The following is a 22,819-nucleotide window of genomic DNA, read 5'->3' as shown; positions in this document are numbered from 1 at the left end:
AGAGCCAAAGAGACATTAGTACCATTGGTCCACTACACTCTAATGACTGATCTGGATGAAGCTAAAAATGTTGATCAAGTGGAGGCGTTACGCCTAGATCGGAGTTTGGCTAAGGCTTAGGCAATAGTTTGGCGTAGCAAACTGGTGAGTTGCAGAGGTAAATTGTTAAGTACTCGGGGGTTTGGATAATTTAGTTGTGTAAGGGATTTTTTAAAAAATTAAAAAAAAATAGATATTATTCATTTTGAGGATTTGTTAAATTTGGTTTTGTTATCTGTATAATTTGGAGGTATTATGGGCTTAGGAATGAACCAAATGTTTTGTTTTGTTCTTTTCATTAATTTTTTGTGCTTTAATGAATCAATTCAAAAATTTAAGAAGGCTCAAATAAGATAGAATCAACAAAATTGGTAGTGTCTTTTTTTTTCCTCTCAAAATCCAGGAGGGCCAGTGGGTATATTTATCTTAAATTTATAGATAATATAAGATTTTACTAGTACTATTATTCGAAATTTTAAAAATTCAAGGGGGTCATGGCCCCTAAGCCCCTCCCTAACTCCGCTCCTATTCATAAGACACTTAGGCTCCGCTTGTAAGGAGGGAATGGAATGGAATGGAAAGGAATAAAAAGAATAATTTTAGAATATTCTTCATTTCTCTTGTTTGGGAGTTTTAATGAAGGGAATGGAAAGTCCATTTCCTTGTTTGGGAGTTTAAGTGAGAGGGAATGGAATGGGTAGGAGGGAACACTCATTCCTCTCTATTCCCTTAAAACCTCAAATTTTCATTCCCCCCGAAATTGGGAGGAATGGGAGGGAATGAAATTAGATTTAATGATTTTTTTACTAGAACTCCCAAAATACCCCTATATATTCAACCTTTTATTTTAAAATAGGGGTCTAATAGTAATATTGTCATAAAATGATTCCATTTCATTCTCTCCATGTTGCTCCCAAACAGGATTACTTACATCCCATTCCTTTCCATTCCTTTATTAAGAAACCAGGGGTGGAGTTAGGGAGGGGTTATGTCTCATGTCAATAAATCCAATGTTACGAATATCATTTCGGAACCTATTTCGGTTTGTCTTTGGAACAAAATATTTCGGTACTGATATATTTCAACGAACCCTTTTTAAGGGTATTGTTGTTATATATATAAATTATGAATCAAAATCATATAAATTATTAAGATTATAATTCCATATCAATTAATATGTTAATATTTAATCCTCAAATATCACTTTAATATTTAATTCTCTCGAGGTCACTCAAGCACTTTTCTCTCTCAAATTAGAAATCTTAGAGTTTTTACTTCCTTGGCCCAGCTTTAGGCTTGTCTTCGCTACCTATTCTGGTGGTCAATAGATGTTTTTCAAGCCAAAATGGAACAAGATCTAATATAAGGGATGAAGCACATGCGGTTAACCAAGGAAGAAGAAGTCTAGATCTCAGTCTTGGGGGAAGGCAGATCTGAGCTATTGGAAGAATGCTCTCTTAGTCTGATGGGGCGTTTGTTAACAGACAGAAAGCAAAACCAGCAAGCATTGAAGAATACACTACGCTTGGCATGGAAAGTGGGCCTAGATCTAAGGATTGTAAAGGTTGGAAACGACATCTACCAATTCAAGTTTTCAAATGAGCATCAGCTGAAATGGGTGGAATCAAATGGCCGTGGAATTTTGAAAATAATCTCCTTCTACTTCAAAGATGGAAAAGATGAATGATTGCAAACAACATCATCTTCACCCACTCTCTATTCTGGCTACAGGTATGGGGTCTTCCTTTTGATATGATGTCTAAAAAAAACTGGAAAAGATATAGGGAATAGCGTTGGAAAGTTTGTGATGGCAAATTCTAGGTCATGGTCTTTGGACCAATCAAAATACATGAGAATTCGGGTTAAAATTTCTCTGAACAAACTGCTAAGGTGGTATGGTGTGGTGGCTAGTCAGAAGGGAGAGGTACATCAGATATTTTTCCGATATGAAAGGCTTCCCATATTCTGCTTTCTATGTGGGATATTGAGACACGATGATTGTCACTGTCAATCGGGGGTGAATAATACAGATGAATCCCAGCAATATGGAGAATGGCTAAGAGCCTAAGGAGGAAATAAAGGGGGCGGCTTGAAGAATGGTCCAACAAAATTTTTTGCAATGCCAAATGATCACCAAGATTCGAAGGAAAGAAGGCAAAGTGCAATACCAAGGATGGAGATAGGCAGAGACAAGAAGGGGTGGGGCAAAACCAAGAAGGGGGAAATCTTCCTGAAAAGAGAAAAGGTGATGTAAGTCTGCCCGATGTGATAGCTGATGAAGATAGAAACTTCTTGAAGAAGAATTTTCAAATTCAAATTCAAAGCCAAAGAAACAAAGAAGTAACTGATAAACAAGAAAGTGTGGGTACCCATGATAGAAGGAAAAGGAAGGATGGAGGGAATCAAGTGTTTTTGAAGACTATGAAAGGTCTGTAGATGGCAACTATTGGGGCCCACAAGTGGCCAAAAAGGCCGAGTAGCAAAAGGAGTGCCAAGAGGTGACAAGCCCAATAAAAATACAAAATGGGCCTAATGAAGGAGTTGAAACAAACAAAGAAAAGGAAAAGGCCCAAGCAAAAAAGGGCAGATGGAAGAAATTGGCCAGAGGACAACAACAAAACAACGAAGAAGAGATGGACACGATTGAAAGAATGGTGGGAACGAAGCAATGACTTTTGGGAGAGGAGAATGGAGAAGATGGAGGCAAGAAAAAAAAGGTCCTGTGGAGGTGAGTCCTTTTCCCTTGATTCAACGGTGGTGGCTGCTAAGTAACACCGCTGAGAGCCATGAATTCTTTAATCTAAGCGTTGCACAACCTAGTGCAGCGATGTAATCCCAAAATTGTCTTTTTAATGGAGACAAAAGTAGGTGTTACAAGAATGGTGAAGGTAAAGGAAAGAATTGGTCTGCCAAATGGTCTAATAATCCCAAGTGAAGATAGAAGTGGGGGAATGGCTCTCCTATATGTTAGGGACTTGGATGTTGAAATCAAAAGCTTCTCAAGATCCCACATTGATGCAATTGTAATAGATCCTAAGTCTGGATTCAAATGGAGGATGACTGGCTTTTATGGAAACCTGGAAATAAGTTTGAGGAAGGAATCTTGGAGTCTACTCCGATATCTCAACTCTCAGTACCAGATGCCATGGATGTGTTTGGGAGATTTCAATGAAATTGTGTCAGCAACAGAGAAATCAGGAGGCCCGGATAGAGCCCAACAACAAATGGAAGGCTTTAGGGAGGCAATGGATACTTGTGGGTTCCAAGACATAGGGTATGAAGGACTAGAGTTTACATGGTGTAATTAAAGACCAGGTGAAGGATGAATTTAATTTAGGCTGGATAGAGTTCTTGCTATGGTAGATTAGGCAGAGTATTACCAAAATGCTAGAGTATTTCATAATGTGGAACCAACCTCTGACCTTTGTGCTATCTTATTGACAGACCAGTAACACCCACCAATTCAAAGGAAGAGAAGATTCCACTTTGAAGCAGCATGGACTAAATATGAGAAGTGTAAGGAAGTTATCCAGGAAGCATGGACAAATTTCTCGAGTACATAATCAACGGCTAGGTTGGTTAAAGGTCTAAAAGAGTGTGCAGCTAGTTTATCTAGATGAAGCCGAACTGATATTGGTTACTATCCTAGAAAAATCCAAGAGAAAAGGAAATCTCTCCAAGCTCTGGTTCAAGAGGACAAAGATGGCAACAGAGGAGCAGAAATAAATGAAAAATTATGGAAAGAAATTAATGAGCTTCTGGAAGAGGAAGAAATTAGATGGCACTAAAGATCAAGAGTATAGTGGTACCAAAAAGGTAATAGAAAAACCCAATACTTCCACCACAAAGCATCGCAAAGAAGAAAGAAAAAAGAGATTAGAGGTCTATGAGACAAGGATGGGAAATGGTGTGAAGATTTGGGAGGCATAGCAAGCATAGGAACAGAGTACTTTAAAGAATTGTTCTCAACCTCTTGCCCAACTAGAATTGAGGAAGTAGCCAATTTAGTTCCAAGAAGTGTTACCCCAGAGATGAATGAGCAGCTCATAAGGGAATTGTAGAGGGAGTTGTCCACACTATGCACCCAACAAAAGCCCCGGGCCCTGACGGTATGTCTGCAATTTTTTATCAAAAATATTGGGATATTATTGGCAATGATATTACAAATACTATTTTGAATGTCCTAAACTCAAATGCATCAGTAGCACCCCTAAACCAAACAAACATGGCTCTCATACCAAAAACAAATAGCCCAGCCAAAATGAATGAATTCCGGCCTATAAGTCTCTGCAATGTCTCTTACAAAATTATATCCAAAGTCTTAGCGAATAGATTAAAACCAATCATCTCCACCATTATTTCAAAAAACCAAAGTGCTTTTGTTCCTGGCCACCTAATAACAGATAATATCTTAGTTGCTTTTGAAATTATGCACTACTTAAAAAGAAGGAAGGAAAAGAAAGCTATATGGCCGTTAAGCTTGACATGAGTATAGCCTATGACCGAGTATAATGGTGTTTTTTAAAGAAAGTCATGGGAATTATAGGCTTTAATGAAAAATGGATTAGCTTGATTATGAATTGCATAACTACAGATTCTTACTCTATGCTTATTAATGGGGTTGCCCAAGATTGTATCACCCCCACAAGGGATCTACGCCAAGGAGACCCAATATCCCCATACTTATTTCTCCTTTGTTCAGAAGGTTTTACATGTTTAATTTTGGAAGCAACTAGAAACAAAAGACTCTCTAAAATCTCAATTTGCAGAAACTGCCCAACTGTTACCCATCTCCTTTTTGCTGATGATAGCATCCTATATTACAAAGCAAGTGGGCAAGAAAGCAGGGAACTACTAAGAATCCTTCAAAAGTATGAAGAAGCTTTAGGACAAAAGATTAACACAGATAAATCATCAGTGTTATTTAGCCGAAATACAAAGGAGGAGAAAAGAAAAGAGGTGAAGGATATTCTTGGCTCAATGCAGGATACCCAGCCAAAGAAATACTCAGGGCTGCCTTCCATGATTGGCAGATCCAATAAATAAGTTTTTAATGAAATTAAGGAGAGGGATGGGAAGAAGCTAATGGTGTGGAAGGAGAAATTATTATCTATTGGAGGTAGGGAAATACTAATAAAAGTTGTGGCTCAGGCAGTGCCAACATATACAATGGGGTGTTTTTTGCTTCCAAAGAGTCTTTGTGATGGCATTGAAGGAATGATGAGAATTTTTTTTGTGGGGACAAAAGCATCAAGAATCCAAGATTGCTTAGGTAAGCTAGTAAAAAATGTGCAGAGCAAAAAGGGAAGGAGGCATGGGTTTTAAAGATCTACAAGCATTTAGCCTTGCTATGCTTGCAAAGCAGGGGTGGCGGATGCTTGAAAAGCCATTATCCTTGATGGCCTGTTTGTATAAAGCAAAATACTTTCCAAACTGCGATGTTCTTGGGGCTAGCATTGGAAGCAACCCATCTTATGCTTGGAGAAGTATTCATAAAAGCTTGGAGGTACTTAAGCAAGGTACTAGGTGGAGAGTGGGGAGTGTTAAACTAATACATATTTGGGATGATAAATGGCTACCAACTTCTACGACTTATAAGGTCATATCTCCTCCAAAAGATTTTGGGGATTTTCCAATGGTATCATCACTCGTAGATGAAGACACAAAAAGGTGGAGAAGAGATAGGCTGGATGAAATCTTCTTACCCTTTGAGGTGGAAACCATTCTTAATATCCCCATTAGCCACCACCTCCTGAAGGACTCCATAATTTGGGTGGGTAATAAAAAATGAATTTTTTTTTGTGAAGAGCACTTATTATGTCGCCAAGAAAATGTTGGATTCAGACATGCAGGGTGAGACTTTAAGGGGAGATGTACGTGCCCCTCTATGGAAAAGGATATGGCAATTGAATATTCTAGAAAAAATCCATATTTTTGCTTGCGTTTGTGCATGAATGCAATCCCTACCATGGTGAATTTAAATAGAAGAGGAATCCAATTTGATGTCCTATGCCCCATCTGCAAGAATGAAGAAGAAGCTATAGAACATGCTATACTAAAAGTGTGAGCTAGACAAGGCAGTTTGGTCAAAGTGGAGTGATGGCCTACGAAAAAATTTAGAGAGAAATTGTGATATATCTAATCTGGCTCTCACAATAATAAGCCAAGGAACTCAATGTGACCTGGAAATTTTTTTTGGAGTTGCCTTGGCGATTTGGTACCACAGAAACCAATTAGTTTTTGAAGCTAGCAAAACAACAGCAGATTAGGTGTGGGGGACAGCAATCAGAATGGTGGAAGATTTTAAGACTGCAAATAATCTTTCAGCAGTAGGGAAAGAGAAGGAGATTAAAGAATGGAGGCCTCCACCAGAAGGAACTTTCCTTATAAATGTGGATGGAGCAATCCCAGCTGAGGATGGTCATTCTAGAGTTGGTGTTGTCATTTAGGACTGGGAGAGTCAGATTGTTGCAGCTGTAAGCATGCCCCTATCCAAGAAGTTTGCAGTAGAGGAAATAGAAGTGTTAGCCATGGGAAAAGGTGTTATCCTAGCCCTTGAACTAGGCTTGAAAAATGTCATTTTGGAAGGAGATTCTCTGTAAACTATCCAGGCAATAAAAGACAAAGAGTGTAAGGGAATGACTGGCCACATCATTTCTGGTATCATCCATGAAATGTCCAAATTCAAGATGGTAGAGGCTAGACACATAAATAGGAATGGCAAGAAGATAGCCCATGAACTTGCTCAACAGGCCAAGAGAGCTGGGGAGTTGAAGAGTTGGACTAGTACAACACCAGATATTACGGCTAATCTTCTTGGTATAGATAGATTTAGCTAAGGGAATTAGTTTGTGGTCTGCTTTGTTTGTGGTCTGTCTTGTTACTCTTCCTTGCAATTTTCTATCTTTCCTGAGCTTTGTATTGGTTATATTGCCTATCTTTGAATGAAATGAATATTCAATTTCAAAAAAAGCTAGTCACGCAAAGGCTCATTAAAAATAACGCAAAATAAAGCAAATGGAGTTGAAACTCGAAGAAAAGCATTTTGTATATACGACATCATCTATATCAAAACCCAATAAATAAGAGATGTGTATAAAAATAACTATCCACTAATACTTAGTGGGGTAGTTATTTTTTACTGAAATGTCTCACACTTATTGGATTTTGATATAGTTGACATAGTATCATTTGATACCAAATACCTTCTCAAACTTGAAAGGGCTAAGTCAGACAACACAAAAAATAAAAAGAAGAGCAGGAAATGCATGCAATGGGAGAAGAAGAAGAAGAAAGATGGAGAAGGCGACCAGTTGTGATGGATGGGTACCTTCAATGACCGCCTAACCGGCATGTTGGTGCTGTGGTGGTGGCTGCTGCGATCGAATTGATTGATTCAGGCCAGGCGTCCAGCCATTCAAATTGAAAAAAGTAAAAGATTAAGATAAGGAAATTTTTCTACCGAAAATCCATCAACCGGGTATATTTATGTCCTTAAGATAAGGAGTGTTTTTTTTGTCAAAATGCAAAACTCACCCTTTAAGTTTCACAATTTTTCATTTCAGTCCTCTAAGTTTACATTCCGTCATTTCAGTCTTTTAAGTTTCAGTTCTCCTCAATTCAGTCTTCCGTTAAAATTCCATCCATTCCTACTGTTAATTTAATATATAATATTTATTTTATTATTATTTTCTTTTCTTTTTTTTATAACAAAAACCATAAATTAAAATACAAACTATGTCGTCGTCGTCCCTCCACACCTAAAGAACACGAATAGAAAGTAGAAAACCACCATTTGAAAGTAGACAGTAAAGAGTCCTAATGGGTGTTTTGGATTCATCCCAAATTAAACCATTTGAAAATGTTGGACGGTTGGACCTCTCATAGGTTTTGCCTATGCAAAGAGTCACAGGTGTAGACACCACATTTTATACCCCTTACGACTCGGGTCCCCATTCCCTAATGATGCTCGAACTCTAAGGCCCAAGGTTAGTTTGGAGCCTAATCAGATATTAAATTAACTTGAGAAGTGTTAAAATGGAGAATATAACCTTTTAATTGTGTAAAAATCTATTTTTGAAAATAAAATAACCAAAGTAGCCCTCGGCCTGCGTACACGGGCCAAAGCATGCGTACGCAAGCATAATCCTGCTTACACGACTAGGGTTTCAGAAGGATAAGAAAGGTAAGTTTTCTGCAATAATGGCTGAGATTTAGAATGAATCTCACATTGTCTGGGAACCATTTCAAACCCCATTTTTCAACTATAAAAAGCCTTACATGATACATTTTCAAAACACGCAGAAATCTTATGGGAAAAACCTAAGATTCATTAGAAAATAGTGAATCAAAAGGGAGTTTTTCACGAAACACCCTCCAATCAATTTTATTTGATTGAGACCTTTTCTAACCCCAATTCTTTTAATTTAACGTTGCTAATCACTTTCTTATTGGTTTGTGAATAGACTTGACTGAGAGGAACGGTTAAAATCAAGCTTGGAAAGCTTTTGTTTAAGGTATTGGGTCTAACCCTTTCTCTTTATTTCTTCTTCTTTTCTGCTTTTTCTTTCTACAATTTAATTTCGTTTTTGCATAGTTCATGTTTGTGTATGTCTATTTAAGTTAGTTTTTTAGTTCTTCTCATGTTTCGTGCATGTTAGGTTATTAGATTTTCATTTTAAAGTTCTGCGTTATTTCTGCGTTTTTAGGTTTTCTGGGCAAGGATTTGCGTACGCATAATCTTGCCTATGTACGCAAGCTTGATTATGCACACATAGACCTGTTCTAACGTGTGTGATGTCGTTGCCTAGAAATCCTATTTCTTTTGCCTGTTTGTTTTGTCTCTGCCTTCACATGTTTGTTCTGTCTAGTCTCATTTTTATATGTTTTAGGCTCTATAGGTTCGGGTTTACCTCCTTCACATGCTCGTTTGCTATCACATGCTTAGATTAGGGTTTTTATGTTGTTTCTTGCTTTGATACCATGGCATTCATTCACATGCCCATGCATTGATGTCATAGGTGTTGTGTTGCTACAAGGTAAGTAAAAGGTAAGTCATGCATTGGAAATGTTCATGCATTTGTGATATGATCTTGTTTTTGTGTTAGAGATGAATGTGAAAGCTTGGATGAATCACATGCTGCTTGGATGAATCACATGCTACTTGGATCTTTCCTTATGCTTATGCTTCTATCTTGATTTGATTATATATGTTGCTGCCTTGAATATACTTTGGTGCCATATTAGATGAATGTTAAGGTTGTATATATTTTGGTTGGTTTCTTATGCTTTATGGATGGACATGTATGTGTTTTGGGATGAAAGATGTCATGTTGTATGCTTAATGTATGTTAGTGTGTGTGTGTGTGAGTATAGGACATAAGTGTTGAGTTAGTTTTTAATAGGGTTAAGGTATAAGACACAATGATGGGAGGCCAACCTTAGGTTGGGTAATCTTGGTTGTCTAACACCTTTCCAAGAGCGTGTCTAAACTCCGAACCCATATCTCTGGTAGTAAGATCAAATGGTCTTTCCTCAAAGAGACGTTATATATATGGTTCTTATGTCATTGCAAATACTAGGTGGCAACTCCAAAGACCCCTTGCGTCCACAACAGGGTCTTGCATTGCTTCAAGGGAGATTGGGAAAATGAACACAGATTGAACCTCATTTAAGTCCAGCTCTTTAGTCATCTTCTTCGAATCCAATTTCTCTACACTAGCTCCAACAACCCCACCCAAAACCCCATATTTGATAGCAATGTCTAGATCTAGAACATGCCCATCTCCAACACCACCACCTTCATACCCAACAACCCCATCTTTCTCTTTGTTGATTTATCTCTCCTCTCCCTATTGGTCTCTTGATCTCTCTTTCTCTCTCTTTCTCCCTCTTAGTCTTAGTTATCAATGGGTTAGGCCGGGGTGAGTGGGTTTCTATTCTTGTTCTTTAGATGGGGAGGACAACCACATGGTTTGCTATTTTAATCCTTGAGTTTTTTTAATTAACGGTTTTTTAAATTAAGATATAAATAATAAATTAAATATTATATATTAAATTAACGGCAAGAATGGACGGAATTTTAACGGAGGATTGAAATGAGGTGGATTGAAATTTAGAGAACTGAAATGACAAAATGCAAAATTAAAATATTGAAATGAAAAATGGTGAAACTTAAAATGTGAGTTTTGCATTTTGGTTTTATTTATTTATTTATTTTTTATGGTTAAGATAAGGAGTATTTTTATTATAAAAAAAAGAAAAAGATAAGGAGTATTGAATCCCATTGGGCTCCTTTCAAAAAAAAAAAAAAAAAAAAAAAATCCCATTGGGCTACATTTATATGCTTCAATAATCTTCTTCTTTTTTTTTTTTTTTTTTTTTTTTTTTTTTGAGAAACATACGCTTCAATAATCTAAGAAATAATAAAGTCGTGAATTTAATATAAGATCCGGTTAATGTGTGCCCAGGGGCACACATTAAGTAATCTATTTTTAAAATTTTTTTTTTGAAAATTGAAAAAACTGTTAATACTTTTTCAATTCTCGAAATTTTTTTTTCAAAAAATGGTTAGTTATTATATGCCCTTAGGGCATATATTAGCAAATTCCATTAATATAAGACCCCACCCAAACATTATTTAGGCTGCGAAGCCCAAATAAGAGATAGAGTTGGGTTTTTCTGCCTTCAATCTAAATAAATCCGGCCCAATATGTAGGGTTTTAGGTCCATCTCTTCCCTGTTAACAAAACAACAGTCTCTCTCTTTCAGGGTTTTGCCTCAGCAGACTGATTCATTCTCTCTCTCTCTCTCTCTCTACGTGCCTCTGATTCACGATATGAAGGTCAAAACAATATCACGCTCCACAGATGAATTTACTCGAGAACGAAGCAACGATCTCCAAGTAACACCACCAGCTCTCTCTCTCTCTCTCTCTCTAAAATTTTCATTCTCTCTTTCTCTTAAAGTTTATTTATTTATTTGTTTGTATGATTCAATATGATTTAGAGAGTGTTCCGGAACTATGACCCGAACCTTCGGCCTCAAGAAAAGGCGGTTGAGTATGTGCGAGCTCTTAACGCCGCCAAATTAGAAAAGGTGATTTCAAATTCCCCTTCAAATTGTTTCGGTTTTTGAAGATAAATTGACTAAAATATTGTTTATTTTTGGGGTTTAGATTTTTGGTAGGCCATTTGTTGGAGCAATGGAGCATAACGAAGCGATTTCGTGTATGGCAAAGAACCCTAATCACTTGAAAGGAATTTTTGTTGGTTCAGAGGATGGAGGTACTGATTCTTGAACATTTTTGTGAATTTTAATTTTTATATGCTAAATTTATATATATATATATATATATATATTTTTTTTTTGTGGGTTTGGTTCATGCTATAATTCCCAACATTGGCAACATATAAAATAATTCTCTCTTTGAAAAATTCAGCAAAGGTAGCATTCTGTTTAGTTAATTTTGCACTGCGGTTCTTAAATTGGTGTGTTCTAGTCATGGGGTTTAAAACAAAAATCCATAGAGAGTTCTGTTTCTTGGCATGAATTTTGGTTCATATTATTTTGACGCTGTTATCTACGCTGTGTATATTGAACTTTTGCCCGTAAAATGTAGTGCTCTAGCTTTGTATAAACTTTCTAACTTTGTTTTTGTGATTGTTTTGTAGATATTCGTCTATGGGATATTACTTCCAGGTATCTCGCAAAGCATTGAGCTGGAATTTTCTAAACTTTATAGATTACTAAAGATTTAAAACACGCACATTTGTATGCTTGCATGCATGAATTAGCTTATGTATTTAATTTTTTTGGGCGAGTTTGCCATATGTATTCTGGTACAGTCTCCTTATTTTGGTCCCTTAGTACCCTTCTTAAGAAATTTGAGAAACTCAACTCTTGTTCTTGTTATTTTAAATGCATATAACATGCATGCAATAGATGTTTAATTTTTTTTAATAGATAGATGGTGGGAGAGGGGGAGGTGGGGTTTGAAACACAGACTTAGGCACCACAAATAATACCATTACTGCTAGGCTATCAGTTGAACCCCATATGTTAGAATATAGAATGATACTCTGTATTTTAATACACAGTAATAAATTTGGTATGGTTTGGCCAGGCTCGGCCAGTTGGGCCACATATGCATCTAATCCTGAAGAATTAGAACCCCCATATCAAGCCATTTCTTCTTTTTCTACACATGTATGTTGCACTATTTTATTTCTTTTTTAGTAGATGTTTTCAGTTTTCATATGTTTATGTTGATTTATTGATGCATCAATCCATGCAATTGTGACAAAACTTTGAAATTTGAATGCAAAGGCGAACAGTTAGGAAGTTTCCTGGTCACCGAGGTGCTGTACGAGGTCTGACAGCAACTACAGATGGAAGTCGACTTGTATCATGTGGAGCGGATTGCATGTAAGCTGCAATTAGCTGGATGTAATTTCAGTTTTTGAAAATAGAGCATTAGTTGATGAATACATATAATCTCACTTAGTGAAATTGGGCATTGTTATTCAGAATCAGGCGATGGACTGTTCCTGTAGAGGACTCATCTGAAGATTCTGTCAAGGTGGTTTCTAGATTTACACTAATTTTTTTTAAATTTTGTGAGTTTTCTGTTCTATTCCTACCATCCTGAACAAATTATGAATGGGTTCCCCCCCCCCCCCTCTTTCAGCCAGAAGATTTTCATATTTCGAAGAATGCATATTGGTAAGATTTCCATGGTGACTTATCAAGGATATGCCATGAATTTTCATTTTCAAATAATTATAATGTGATAATTTTTCAGATTTATTATTATTATTTTCTCCTGAGGCCTACTATGTAATTTTCAGGGGTGTTGATCACCAGTGGAAGGGTGATCAATTTGCCACAGTTGGTGCTCAAGTAGATATTTGGAATCACACTAGGTTGACTTCTCAACATGTTTGTAATTTTTTTTTATCTAGTGTGCAATTTATTCCAATTATGTTTTGATAATGTTTGTTCATGAAATTAGCAATGCCCCTGTACGGAGCTTTCAATGGGGAACGGACACTGTACTATCAGTTAGATTCAATCCTGGACATCCAGACCTATTGGCAACGTCAGCGAGGTATGCATGCTTACTACAAGATTAACAATTTGTGCTTGATGATATGTATGTAAGATAAAGATCTTAATATTTATTGCATAGAATATATTTTGTGAACAGTGAACTACCAAAAAAACACCATAGATCTGTTTTTTTCACCTCCAAATTTGACTCCTTCCTTTTATTCCTAGGGGATTGAAGATGTTTTTATTAGAATCTTCAGATAGAAACTAACGTGATAAAGTCTCTTAGAATAGTACTAGGTGTTTCTGTTCTTCAACTAATGGTAATATATGAAACAAATAATGGTTAAAAAAGTTTAACCTTTTTAAAAGCCGTAGATATGACATAGGAATTTTTTTTTTCATAAATTTTTCTAATGTTCCTGAGGGTCTTTTATTCCATGTTTTATGACCTTGTAGAGAGTATGTAACTTGTAAAGGCTAGGGATTTTTTGAAGGTAAGGAGTAGGGATGCAACTTAGGCTTGGGTAATCAAAGAATCAAGCCAACATGATCAACTTGGGTTTAGTTTGGGCTTTTAGTCTTTTGCTTTATTTCTCGTTTTTGTATTTGGCAAACCTGACTAGGATGTTACTGTTCTCGCCTTTAGGTAGGTAAGCCAACCTGGCATCCAATATAATTTCATTTATATAAAACATATAAAAAATTAAGTTGTTACATGGTTGCATTTGGCATGAGGTGCTTCTTTAGAAAGAAAAACTTCTTGCAACTATGTTTGTTTGTATGTTTGAACCCAACGAGTCTCAACCTAGCCATGACCCAACTTGGACTTCTAAACACTTCTAATTGACTGGATAACCTTTGAACAGACCTGAACTCATCTTGTTTAGTTGCTGTGAAGAGTGGAGAAATTATCATCTAGCTTTAGGTTGTCAAAGCTCACTTTCAAGTTAGCATTGAAGGGTTCACAATCTCTCTTCAAGTTCAGGTTGTTTAGATCCCTTGGTTGCCTTTGACTTATTTTAGGACTATCCCTTTCAAGCATAATAAGTGATTTTAAAGGACATCAAAAACATACATGGACAAAAGTCACAAAACCGTGACAAGTATGGCAATTTATTCTAAAAGTACTTTCTTGTTATGAAGAAGTATTGGAATGAACACTCTTGTTTGGAGTATTAGAACTACCTTGAGACTTATCAACATACTTCTCCCAATTTGCATCTACAATTGTTCTCTCACTTCTAATATTGTTTCCTACCGGAGCTCTCATTAAGGCTTTTTGCTTAGACTCTTCTAATCTTCTTCCACTTGGTATGCAACTTGAATTGCATTGCCATGGTATAAAGTCTACTTGCAGACAGACCTGAAGAAATGTTACGGTTCAATCTTCAGCAATGCATAGAAATTATTACATCTTCATTCCTGGGAAATTCAATCTCATAGCCAAGCCCTAAAACTTGTTGGTGTACTCTTCAATAGAATAACTCCCTTGCACCAACTATTTGTGAATAGTAGGTGAGCTTGTTGCTTGTAATTGGTGGTACAAAGCAATTTTTCATAGCAATCCATATGTCCCTTCAAAGATCTTACGGCTACATAATGAGTTTTTTGATACATTTCCTCCCAAATTCTAGCCAAACTTTGAGTTTATGCTTCGTGAAAAGGAGTTTTTTCTGTTTCCTTATACTATCTAAAATAGCTTTCCAAAATATGCAACCCATCAAAGAACCCCTCTGGATTACTCTTCTTGTAAAAATTAGTAACTTCAAGTTCAACGCCTCCATCTACATCAACCAATCTAGGATTTCCTTGAGATTGGACTAATGTTGGATGTTAAGGTTGATCTCATTCGATAAAGCTAACACCCTTGTGTGTGAATCCAATATTGGATTATGTTTGATGTGGGGGTGCTTGGCTAATTTTCAGCCCCTAGGAACTTATGGAAAATAATGATATTGAGCTTGAGGGAAACATAAGGGCTGAACGTGGACCTGGTTTAAGGATTTGGAGTCTTGATCAATGGTTGTTTCAGCAGAAATTTTTCCATGAACATTGGCTGACAACCTATCCAAAGATTTTTTAATAGCAGATAATGTTTAAAGCTTCACTTCACCTTCTCTTTTAACTTATTCAAAGTCTTCTTTTTTCCTTTGTAGTCTTGAGAAAAAGACTTAACTTGGAATCTAATTCCGCTTTAGTTCTCATTATCTTGGATAAGAAATTTTTTTGAGCAGTTCTGTGAAAGAAATCAGCAAAGAACTTGTGGTAGGATTTCAGCTCTGATATTTATGTAGGAGAAATTGGAGAATTTGTCTATGTGTGCTTGTGGTGTGTTAAAGTTTAGGAGGATCTATGGATTTAAGGCTTATAACTTTTTAAAAGAAAAGTTTTGTGAGGAAGAGAAAAAGAATTGATATATGGTTGAAAAGAGGTAAGAAGAAACGTAAATTGAATTTCTCCACAATCTGTGAATAGTTTGTGAACATTCACAGATTGTGAGCAGTGCCGCATGGATGGTGCACATGAACACTAGTGTGAACAGTATCTGTGAATAGTGACACCTTATCAAAAAAAAATCTGTGAATAGTGACACAATATCAAAGAGAAGGAAAATGGAGAAAAAAAGAAGAAGAAAGAACAATAAGGCCAGCGCGCCTCACTATTCAAAAACAATCAGTTTTTTATTGATTAACTCCTCCTGGTTTGAGTACAACCATTCACTTATATAGACCCTAAATCTTTTTTTATTTTTGATAAGTAAATATATTGAACCTAAATCTTAACCTCTCTCAATACAATTAAGACTAGGGGGTCCATGGGTTGAGTCAAATTGGGTTTGGGGTGCACCCACCACTCAACCTGAAAACTTGGGATGTTGAATTGCGTTGCCTACTGCCAACCGTGGGTACAAGGGTTTCCAACTGCCATGGCTTCGATATTTTAGCAATCGGATGGGCCAAAGCCAACGGTTCTGGTCGAGATTGGGTTGTCATGTTGGAGCTATTATGTCTGTTGAAGACTTGCTGGATCTCACCAGATTTGGTCGAGATATCTCCGAAATCTCAATAAATCCACAAATATTAGCGGAACACATTGAAGAACAACGGAGATCAGTGAAGGTAGAAGGGATTTGTCGGTCAGATCAGGCTCGTCAGATTTTGAGGAGGAAACCAGCCACCATCAGATTTTGAAGGAGGAAAACCGCTATCAACCGCCACATTTAATCTGATCTGTCAGTTTCCAGTTTGGGTGCAGTCGAATTCATCAGGTTTGTCAGGTCCTGGTTCGGATTGGACAGCCCTAATTAAGAGTCCTACTTTTTAGTAAACAAAACCCTAATAAAAATCAAACCAAAGCTTACATATCAAAATAAATAAATAAATAAAACCAAAGCCCACATGTCAAGACCTATAAATTAAACCTAGGACCCATAACCAACAATTGCAGAATTACTAAAATACCTTTGACTATAGAATAACCAAATAAAATAGACATGGACGCTTATTCTTGGACTTTGGGCTTTCAAAGAGGATATTGTTTCTCTATCTATGCAATGATCACCTTTTATTTGTTCATAAAGAAATTGGTTTTGTAATCAGCTTCACTTCGTATTTAGTGGTGGAAGCTTAAAACATTATGATTTGTGTATGCTTTTTGGTGTTTGATGTTCTTTATAATTCATATATTACTTTCCAGTAATTGTTTGCATACTCTTTTTTGGTACAGTGACCGCAGCATAACATTATACGACGTAAAGACGACTATCCCAATAAAGAAACTGATCATGCAGGTATTGTTTGCACATCCTCATGAGTTATCATGTAATATAGTTCTTAGACTTTTTATTGCTTTAATGTTATTCCATAAACTTTTATAATGTCGTGAATTAACTAATTTAATGACTTATTCATAGCTGTTAAGTTTTAAAAAATGTTTCTAAATATGAGGTCTTACCAAATTTCACTTTTTCTTGCTTCTTGATTGTTCACTTGGGTTTTATTGTAATCATCATAAAGGGCACCACACATGATCTCTGAATGATTGCAGAGGGATTTTTAGATCCTTTGAATTTTTATATTGTAAAGTAGCTTAATACATTTATGATGCGGATAATAAAGAGAATAAAGCAAAACAAGGTCGAATAATGGTTCATAGGTTTCTTTAATTACTGTTGAGTCTTAGTACCAAGTTTTTTAGGTTAGAAATTTTCTGGACTAGTTTTAATAAAATAGGGGGTAGTTTGGTGATGTCCAGATTTTCTGGAATGAGCTGTAATGGGTTGCCTTAGATGTCCATGAGTGTTACTTTAGGAAAAATTTTGGAGGTATCTTCCTCCAACCCACACACTGGCAATTGAAGAGACCATCCATGTGTAGTTTTAGTCACATGACTCAAAATTTACATGGATAGTCTTATAAGTCAACACGTATTGTGTTGGAGGAGATTCTTTCAAACTGGTTTGGAGTTAAACTTTGTGCATTATTTTATGTTTAGAGTCCTTTTCCTATTTGGTTTAGAAGTTCTTAAGTTATTTTTGTTTGTTATTTGTAATCCTAGTCATTCTAGCAATAGGTTATTTAAAGTCGCAATCCTTCTAGGAAAGGATTTAACAATAGCCCCTATAAAGGCTTTTTTTTTAGTCTATGAAATTGATAGTGAATTGATTTTAATAAAAAATTCAGCAGCTTATTTTAAGCTTTGAGGGTGTGATTTTTTTCTCCTACCTTTGTGTGATTGCTTGGTAAAACACCCACGTGTGATTGACTACTGTTAGCTATCATATATTCTATTATATTCCCTATTTTAAACACCAAACACCCATCAACATATTCAGGATACAATCTTTCCTTAACCTAACCCTTAAACATCAATCCTTGTTCAAGAATCCTTCAAGATCTCATCAAGAAATCCAATTTAGTGTTGAATTCTTAAAGACCCAATGTCAAAATTAGTATCAGAGCCCATTCAAGCTTCCACCTACGTCAACTTACTTTGTATATTTCTCCTTATATCAATAAAATATCCTTGGCAAACCAGAGATTAAAAAAAATTACAACTGCCTTTGTATTGTTCTGCTGCTTGCCTCTTAACATGTAGTTTGGACTTGGGATGCCAACCTTGCTCATTTGGAACAGAATTTATCACTTCTTCTCTTTACCTTCCCCAAACCACAAACCACCCCCCCCCCCCCCTCTTTCTCTCTTTAATTAAAAGGATAGTGGGGGTTCCTGTTATCACTTGATGGAACTCTTCAAATTCAGACTTCATGTCTAAGTTCATCATTGGTTGAAAGTAGTTTATCAAGGTTTGAATATGAAAATTTTTTAGATATTGATCCATCAAAGGTTGGACTTTGGACCTTTTGTTTTTTAACATGTAAGAGGTAAAACTGAGGTTATTTTGGTAAAATGATATTAAACTTGAGGGGTAAAAGTCAAGTTTTTAAAAGATGGTGAGATTCACTGCAGGCTCCAGCAGGAAAATTTCTCCTCCTTTTCTTTTCTTTTTTTCTTTTTATTTTATTTTTTCTAGGTAATTATTATCTATTAGCTGCCCAATCTTTTATATGGCTTTTAAGTGATATTCAATTCATCACTTGAGAAGTTCTGAATGTTATTTCCATAAAAATAAATAAATAAAAGTTGTTATCTGACAGCCAGCCAATCTGACCTGTATTTTTTTTTTTTTTTTTTGGTTACAGACAAAGACTAATTCTATTGCTTGGAACCCAATGGAGCCAATGAACTTCACAGCTGTAAGTACTGCCATATTTCTGTACAAGGGTGTGGTTTCAAATTATCTTTCAGTGACAGTGTTGTATCTTGGATGTTTGAGAGTGCAGTCCAATTTCAGTCTAATAGTGGATTCTATAGTCAGAGTAGGGCATGAGTATTCTATAGCCAACTTGTGATGGTTACCAGTCCATTAATTTACCTATCCCCCTCCCAAACCTGTGATAATTACTGGTCAATAAATCTTATGCATCACCTCCCTTCTAGTGATCTGAACTAGAGAAAGGGTAACTCTTGTTGTTGGTCATCATAGTGATATGGGTTTTACCCCTTGTTAAAGCATGTAATAAGAAGTCAGACCTTCTGAGGTTTGCGTATTACAAATTAAATTGATAATGTCTGCAACTTTTCAGGTCATGTACCATTATAGGATATGTGAACTTTGTGTACTTCATTTAGAGCATCTTCTTTTCCCACTTACTATTCACATTCCATAATGATGCAGGCTAATGAGGATGGCAACTGCTATAGCTATGATTTGAGAAAACTTAATGAGGCTACAATGGTACACACAGATCATGCTGCAGCCGTGTACGATGGTTTATGTGTACTTTTAAATTCATTATGTTCTTCATGCCTATATTTTTTTTTATCCTTTGTTGATAGTCATTTTGGATAAGATCTAATTTAATGCCTCAATTTAATTTACCCAGGATGGATATTGATTACTCACCAACTGGTCGTGAATTTGTTACTGGATCTTATGATAGAACCGTGAGTTCTGCCTTGATCTGTGTCATATGATTATGTTCCATACTGAATGGAAGGAGACAGTTGTAGTACTTAATTAAACTCGGTTACTATGCAGGTGAGAATATTCCGGTATAATGGTGGTCACAGCCGCGAAATCTATCACACAAGTAGAATGCAAAGGTTACACTAGTCATAATAGATGGGTTTATTGAATTTCTGTTACTTCTGAGGAGGCCCTTGTGGGCTAAACTCTAGCTTTTAAGAATATCTACTTGAAGGCTGAAGAAACACACTTTTGAGTGTATAGATTTTTGTTTTCTGACTAAAAATTTCTTGTCTGCACAGGGTATTCTGTGTTAAGTTCAGCTGTGATGCAAGTTATGTTATTTCCGGGAGTGATGACTACAACCTTAGGCTTTGGAAAGCTATGGCATCAGAGCAACTGGGAGTAGTAAGAAAGAAATTTCTTTCTGCATATATTGCATTTCTTGTAGAACTAAGAAATGAAAATTTTATTTATACAGAAATTAATTAATACACAGGATGATTATAGTACATCCTCTGAACAATATTTGCAGTCCTGTTTTAAAACAATATTGACATCATAAACTTTTTCATAACATCACAGATAGAAGCTTTATGTTAAGGCCTAGTTTCTTAGGACAAAGTTTGGCTACAAACTTGGTTAGAGCCCTAGGCTACAACCAACTATAGGAAGATGGCTTGTGTCTCTGTCATGTGCAATACAGTTAAAATGATTGTATACAATGCACGTGTCCCTGTCATCTTCCTATTGTTGGTTGTAGTCTAAGTCTCTAACCAAGTTTGTTGCCAAACTTTGTTCAGCTTCTTATCTTTTAGACATCCATTGCCTTGTCAGCTAATTTCTGTTGTTTGAATCATTGTATATTATGGTAGTGAGCATCTCTTTATGCTGCAGCTTCTCCCAAGGGAAAAGAAAAGGCACGAGTATGATGAGGCTCTCAAGAATCGTTACAAACACCTCCCTGAGGTCAAGCGTATTTTGAGGTATGTAGGGATACACACACTTTGGCTCTTAAGTAAGCCTGAGTTCTTCGAAGGGTAGAGATGGCATTTAGAACATTTGCTCCCAGTAAATGCTAGGACCTTAAGATGAGTTTGCATGAAAGCATTCATGAAGCATTGATGAGTGCTCCTAATGCATTTAGCTTTAGCATATTATCAGTTGTAGGTTTTTGGAGGCATCCCTTCAGAAGCCTACTCTACTTGTTTGCTATTAGCCCACTTATCTAATTTTATACACTTTGGCATGCTTGCCAATATGGAGCATTGCCATGTAGGTTCCACGATAAAATCAAGTTTTGCATTTACACGTTTGGCTTAGGTACATAATTTTTGATCTGCATAAAAGTTTATACATACCAGTACGAGTCAAGTTTCAGTCCACTGCTCCTGTGCACTGGATGGGACACTGGGACAACGCGTGGCCACTTTAGACATGTGGTGCACCCGTGTCTCCTCCAGTGCACAGGAGCACTGGAGGTAAGCCCTGTCCTACCAGTGCTTTACAAGGTGCTCTAGCTTGTTTATTTGAAACCACAAAATGGATATGGATATATACATACCAATGCTTTTTTGATAGCTCTCTCTCTCCCCCTTTTTCCTTTTACATCCTGGTAGCTCACTTATCCATTTTGGTTTTAAATATGCAACTATGCCTTTTGCTAATCCATGTAATACAAAGAAGCTTTGCAAAATTTTAGGCACACATGGGGACCTTTTTGTTTGGTGGAGGTCCCATGATTGCAATGTGTTGAATTCTAGAAATGTTTTAGACCCTAGGTGTGACTGCTAGTACAATGCTCTGAGGTGATGACAGATGAATACTCTTGAAAGAAATTATCACAGGCAAGCTTACAATGTTGGATGATGATTATGCAGGCATAGGCACCTGCCATTACCAATATATAAGGCTGCTGCTCTCAGGCGCACCATGACTGAAGCTGCAAGGAAGAAAGAAGAGAGAAGGAAAGCTCACAGCGCCCCTGGAAGCATTTCAATGAAACCATTACGTAAAAGAAGAATTGTCAAAGAAGTTGAGTGAGTTATATATAAAGCAGTGCATGTAGGAAGTGTGCTTGTGCATAAATGGTTTTCTCATATTCGATTCGGCTTGAATTCCATTGGCAAGTTACTCTTCAGCTCAACACAAGGTTCCATCAGTTTCATAACCTACTAATCAATATGTCACGACTATTGTAGTCCAAAGCAAGAAAAGTATCAAGATCTTTACATTTAAGTTTTGATGACCAAGTAATCTTATTGTCACTGATGTAATCTGTTGTACTTGTATCAGAATTAAGTTTTTTTTTTTTGGTTTTTTTTTCTTTTTTGGATAGATTTATAAAGTGGTACACCAGTTGAAGCGGTAATTATTTTAATTTACAATGAGAAAGAAAAGGTTCAGAGTGCTCTTATGTGAACGTGTAGTTTCGATTCTTTGTAGACTAATTGAGTGGATACTAGCCTAGATTGAGATCTGGTGCAATAATTAGGGCAATTGCATCATGCAATATCTTCTCAACGGTTCAAATCAAAAGTTAAAAAGTTAACTTTTGATAACAACCATTAGATTAAGGAAGTTAAAAAAGTCAAAAGTTTAGAGTTAAAAAAAAGTTAATGTAATGACACGATTCGTGGCGAACCGTAGCAGTGTTGGGTTCGCACGAAAAAGGCCCAAACAATGTTATTTGTAAAGCGTGGGTTTGAAAGGCTAGACCTTGATCGCCAAACGGCGGGTTTACGTGATATACATACATGGTTAAGTCGTCTTCGCCTTAGGAGTCTTTCTCCTGGAGGCGGGCTGGGAGGCTCTGGTTTTTGACCATTTTTCTCAGCCTCCTCTTTGCACACTCACTTTTACATTATATAGTCCTTCTTGGTTGGTCCTAACCATCCACTTGTAGGTCAGGCAGGTACTTAGTCCTGTACCTGTCCCATCAGCTGTCCCCTCTTACTTTTCTGTTTAGTCGTGAGGATCAAGGTTACACCGTCCAAGCGTCTTTTCTCATTAATATGATCAGAACATTGGCCAGTGCATTTAATGTGGAGGGGACGTATTTTCCTCGAACCTATTTTGTACCGCCCCTCCATGTGGGCCCTATTCCACTCACATCCCCTTCAAGGGATTATTCGGGGGTGGCCTTCACTAAGACGTTGCTCTTTTCATCAGAGCCCTGGAGTGTCGAGGACAGGGTCGT

General features: G+C 36.6%; 1 protein-coding gene across 1 annotated transcript; it reads left to right on the top strand.

Annotated features, from left to right (window-relative positions):
- The first annotated feature begins 10,772 nt into the window (after positions 1 to 10,772).
- On the top strand, positions 10,773 to 22,032 carry LOC115958243 (DDB1- and CUL4-associated factor 13). The gene is made up of 17 exons (XM_031076645.1): positions 10,773 to 10,942; positions 11,047 to 11,136; positions 11,216 to 11,324; positions 11,712 to 11,739; positions 12,367 to 12,465; positions 12,568 to 12,619; positions 12,728 to 12,762; positions 12,888 to 12,962; positions 13,052 to 13,147; positions 16,819 to 16,882; positions 18,794 to 18,847; positions 19,330 to 19,415; positions 19,538 to 19,598; positions 19,693 to 19,757; positions 19,923 to 20,028; positions 20,518 to 20,606; positions 21,501 to 22,032. The coding sequence occupies exons 1-17, from the start codon at positions 10,877 to 10,879 to the stop codon at positions 21,661 to 21,663; spliced, it is 1,338 nt and encodes a 445-aa protein (XP_030932505.1). The 5' UTR covers positions 10,773 to 10,876; the 3' UTR covers positions 21,664 to 22,032.
- Positions 22,033 to 22,819: the final 787 nt, after the last annotated feature.

This window comes from Quercus lobata, chromosome 8 (assembly GCF_001633185.2).
Source record: "Quercus lobata isolate SW786 chromosome 8, ValleyOak3.0 Primary Assembly, whole genome shotgun sequence".
Classification (NCBI taxonomy): Eukaryota; Viridiplantae; Streptophyta; class Magnoliopsida; order Fagales; family Fagaceae; genus Quercus; species Quercus lobata.
Note: the sequence above shows the minus strand (reverse complement) of the source record. Positions and strands in the feature narration are given on the sequence as shown.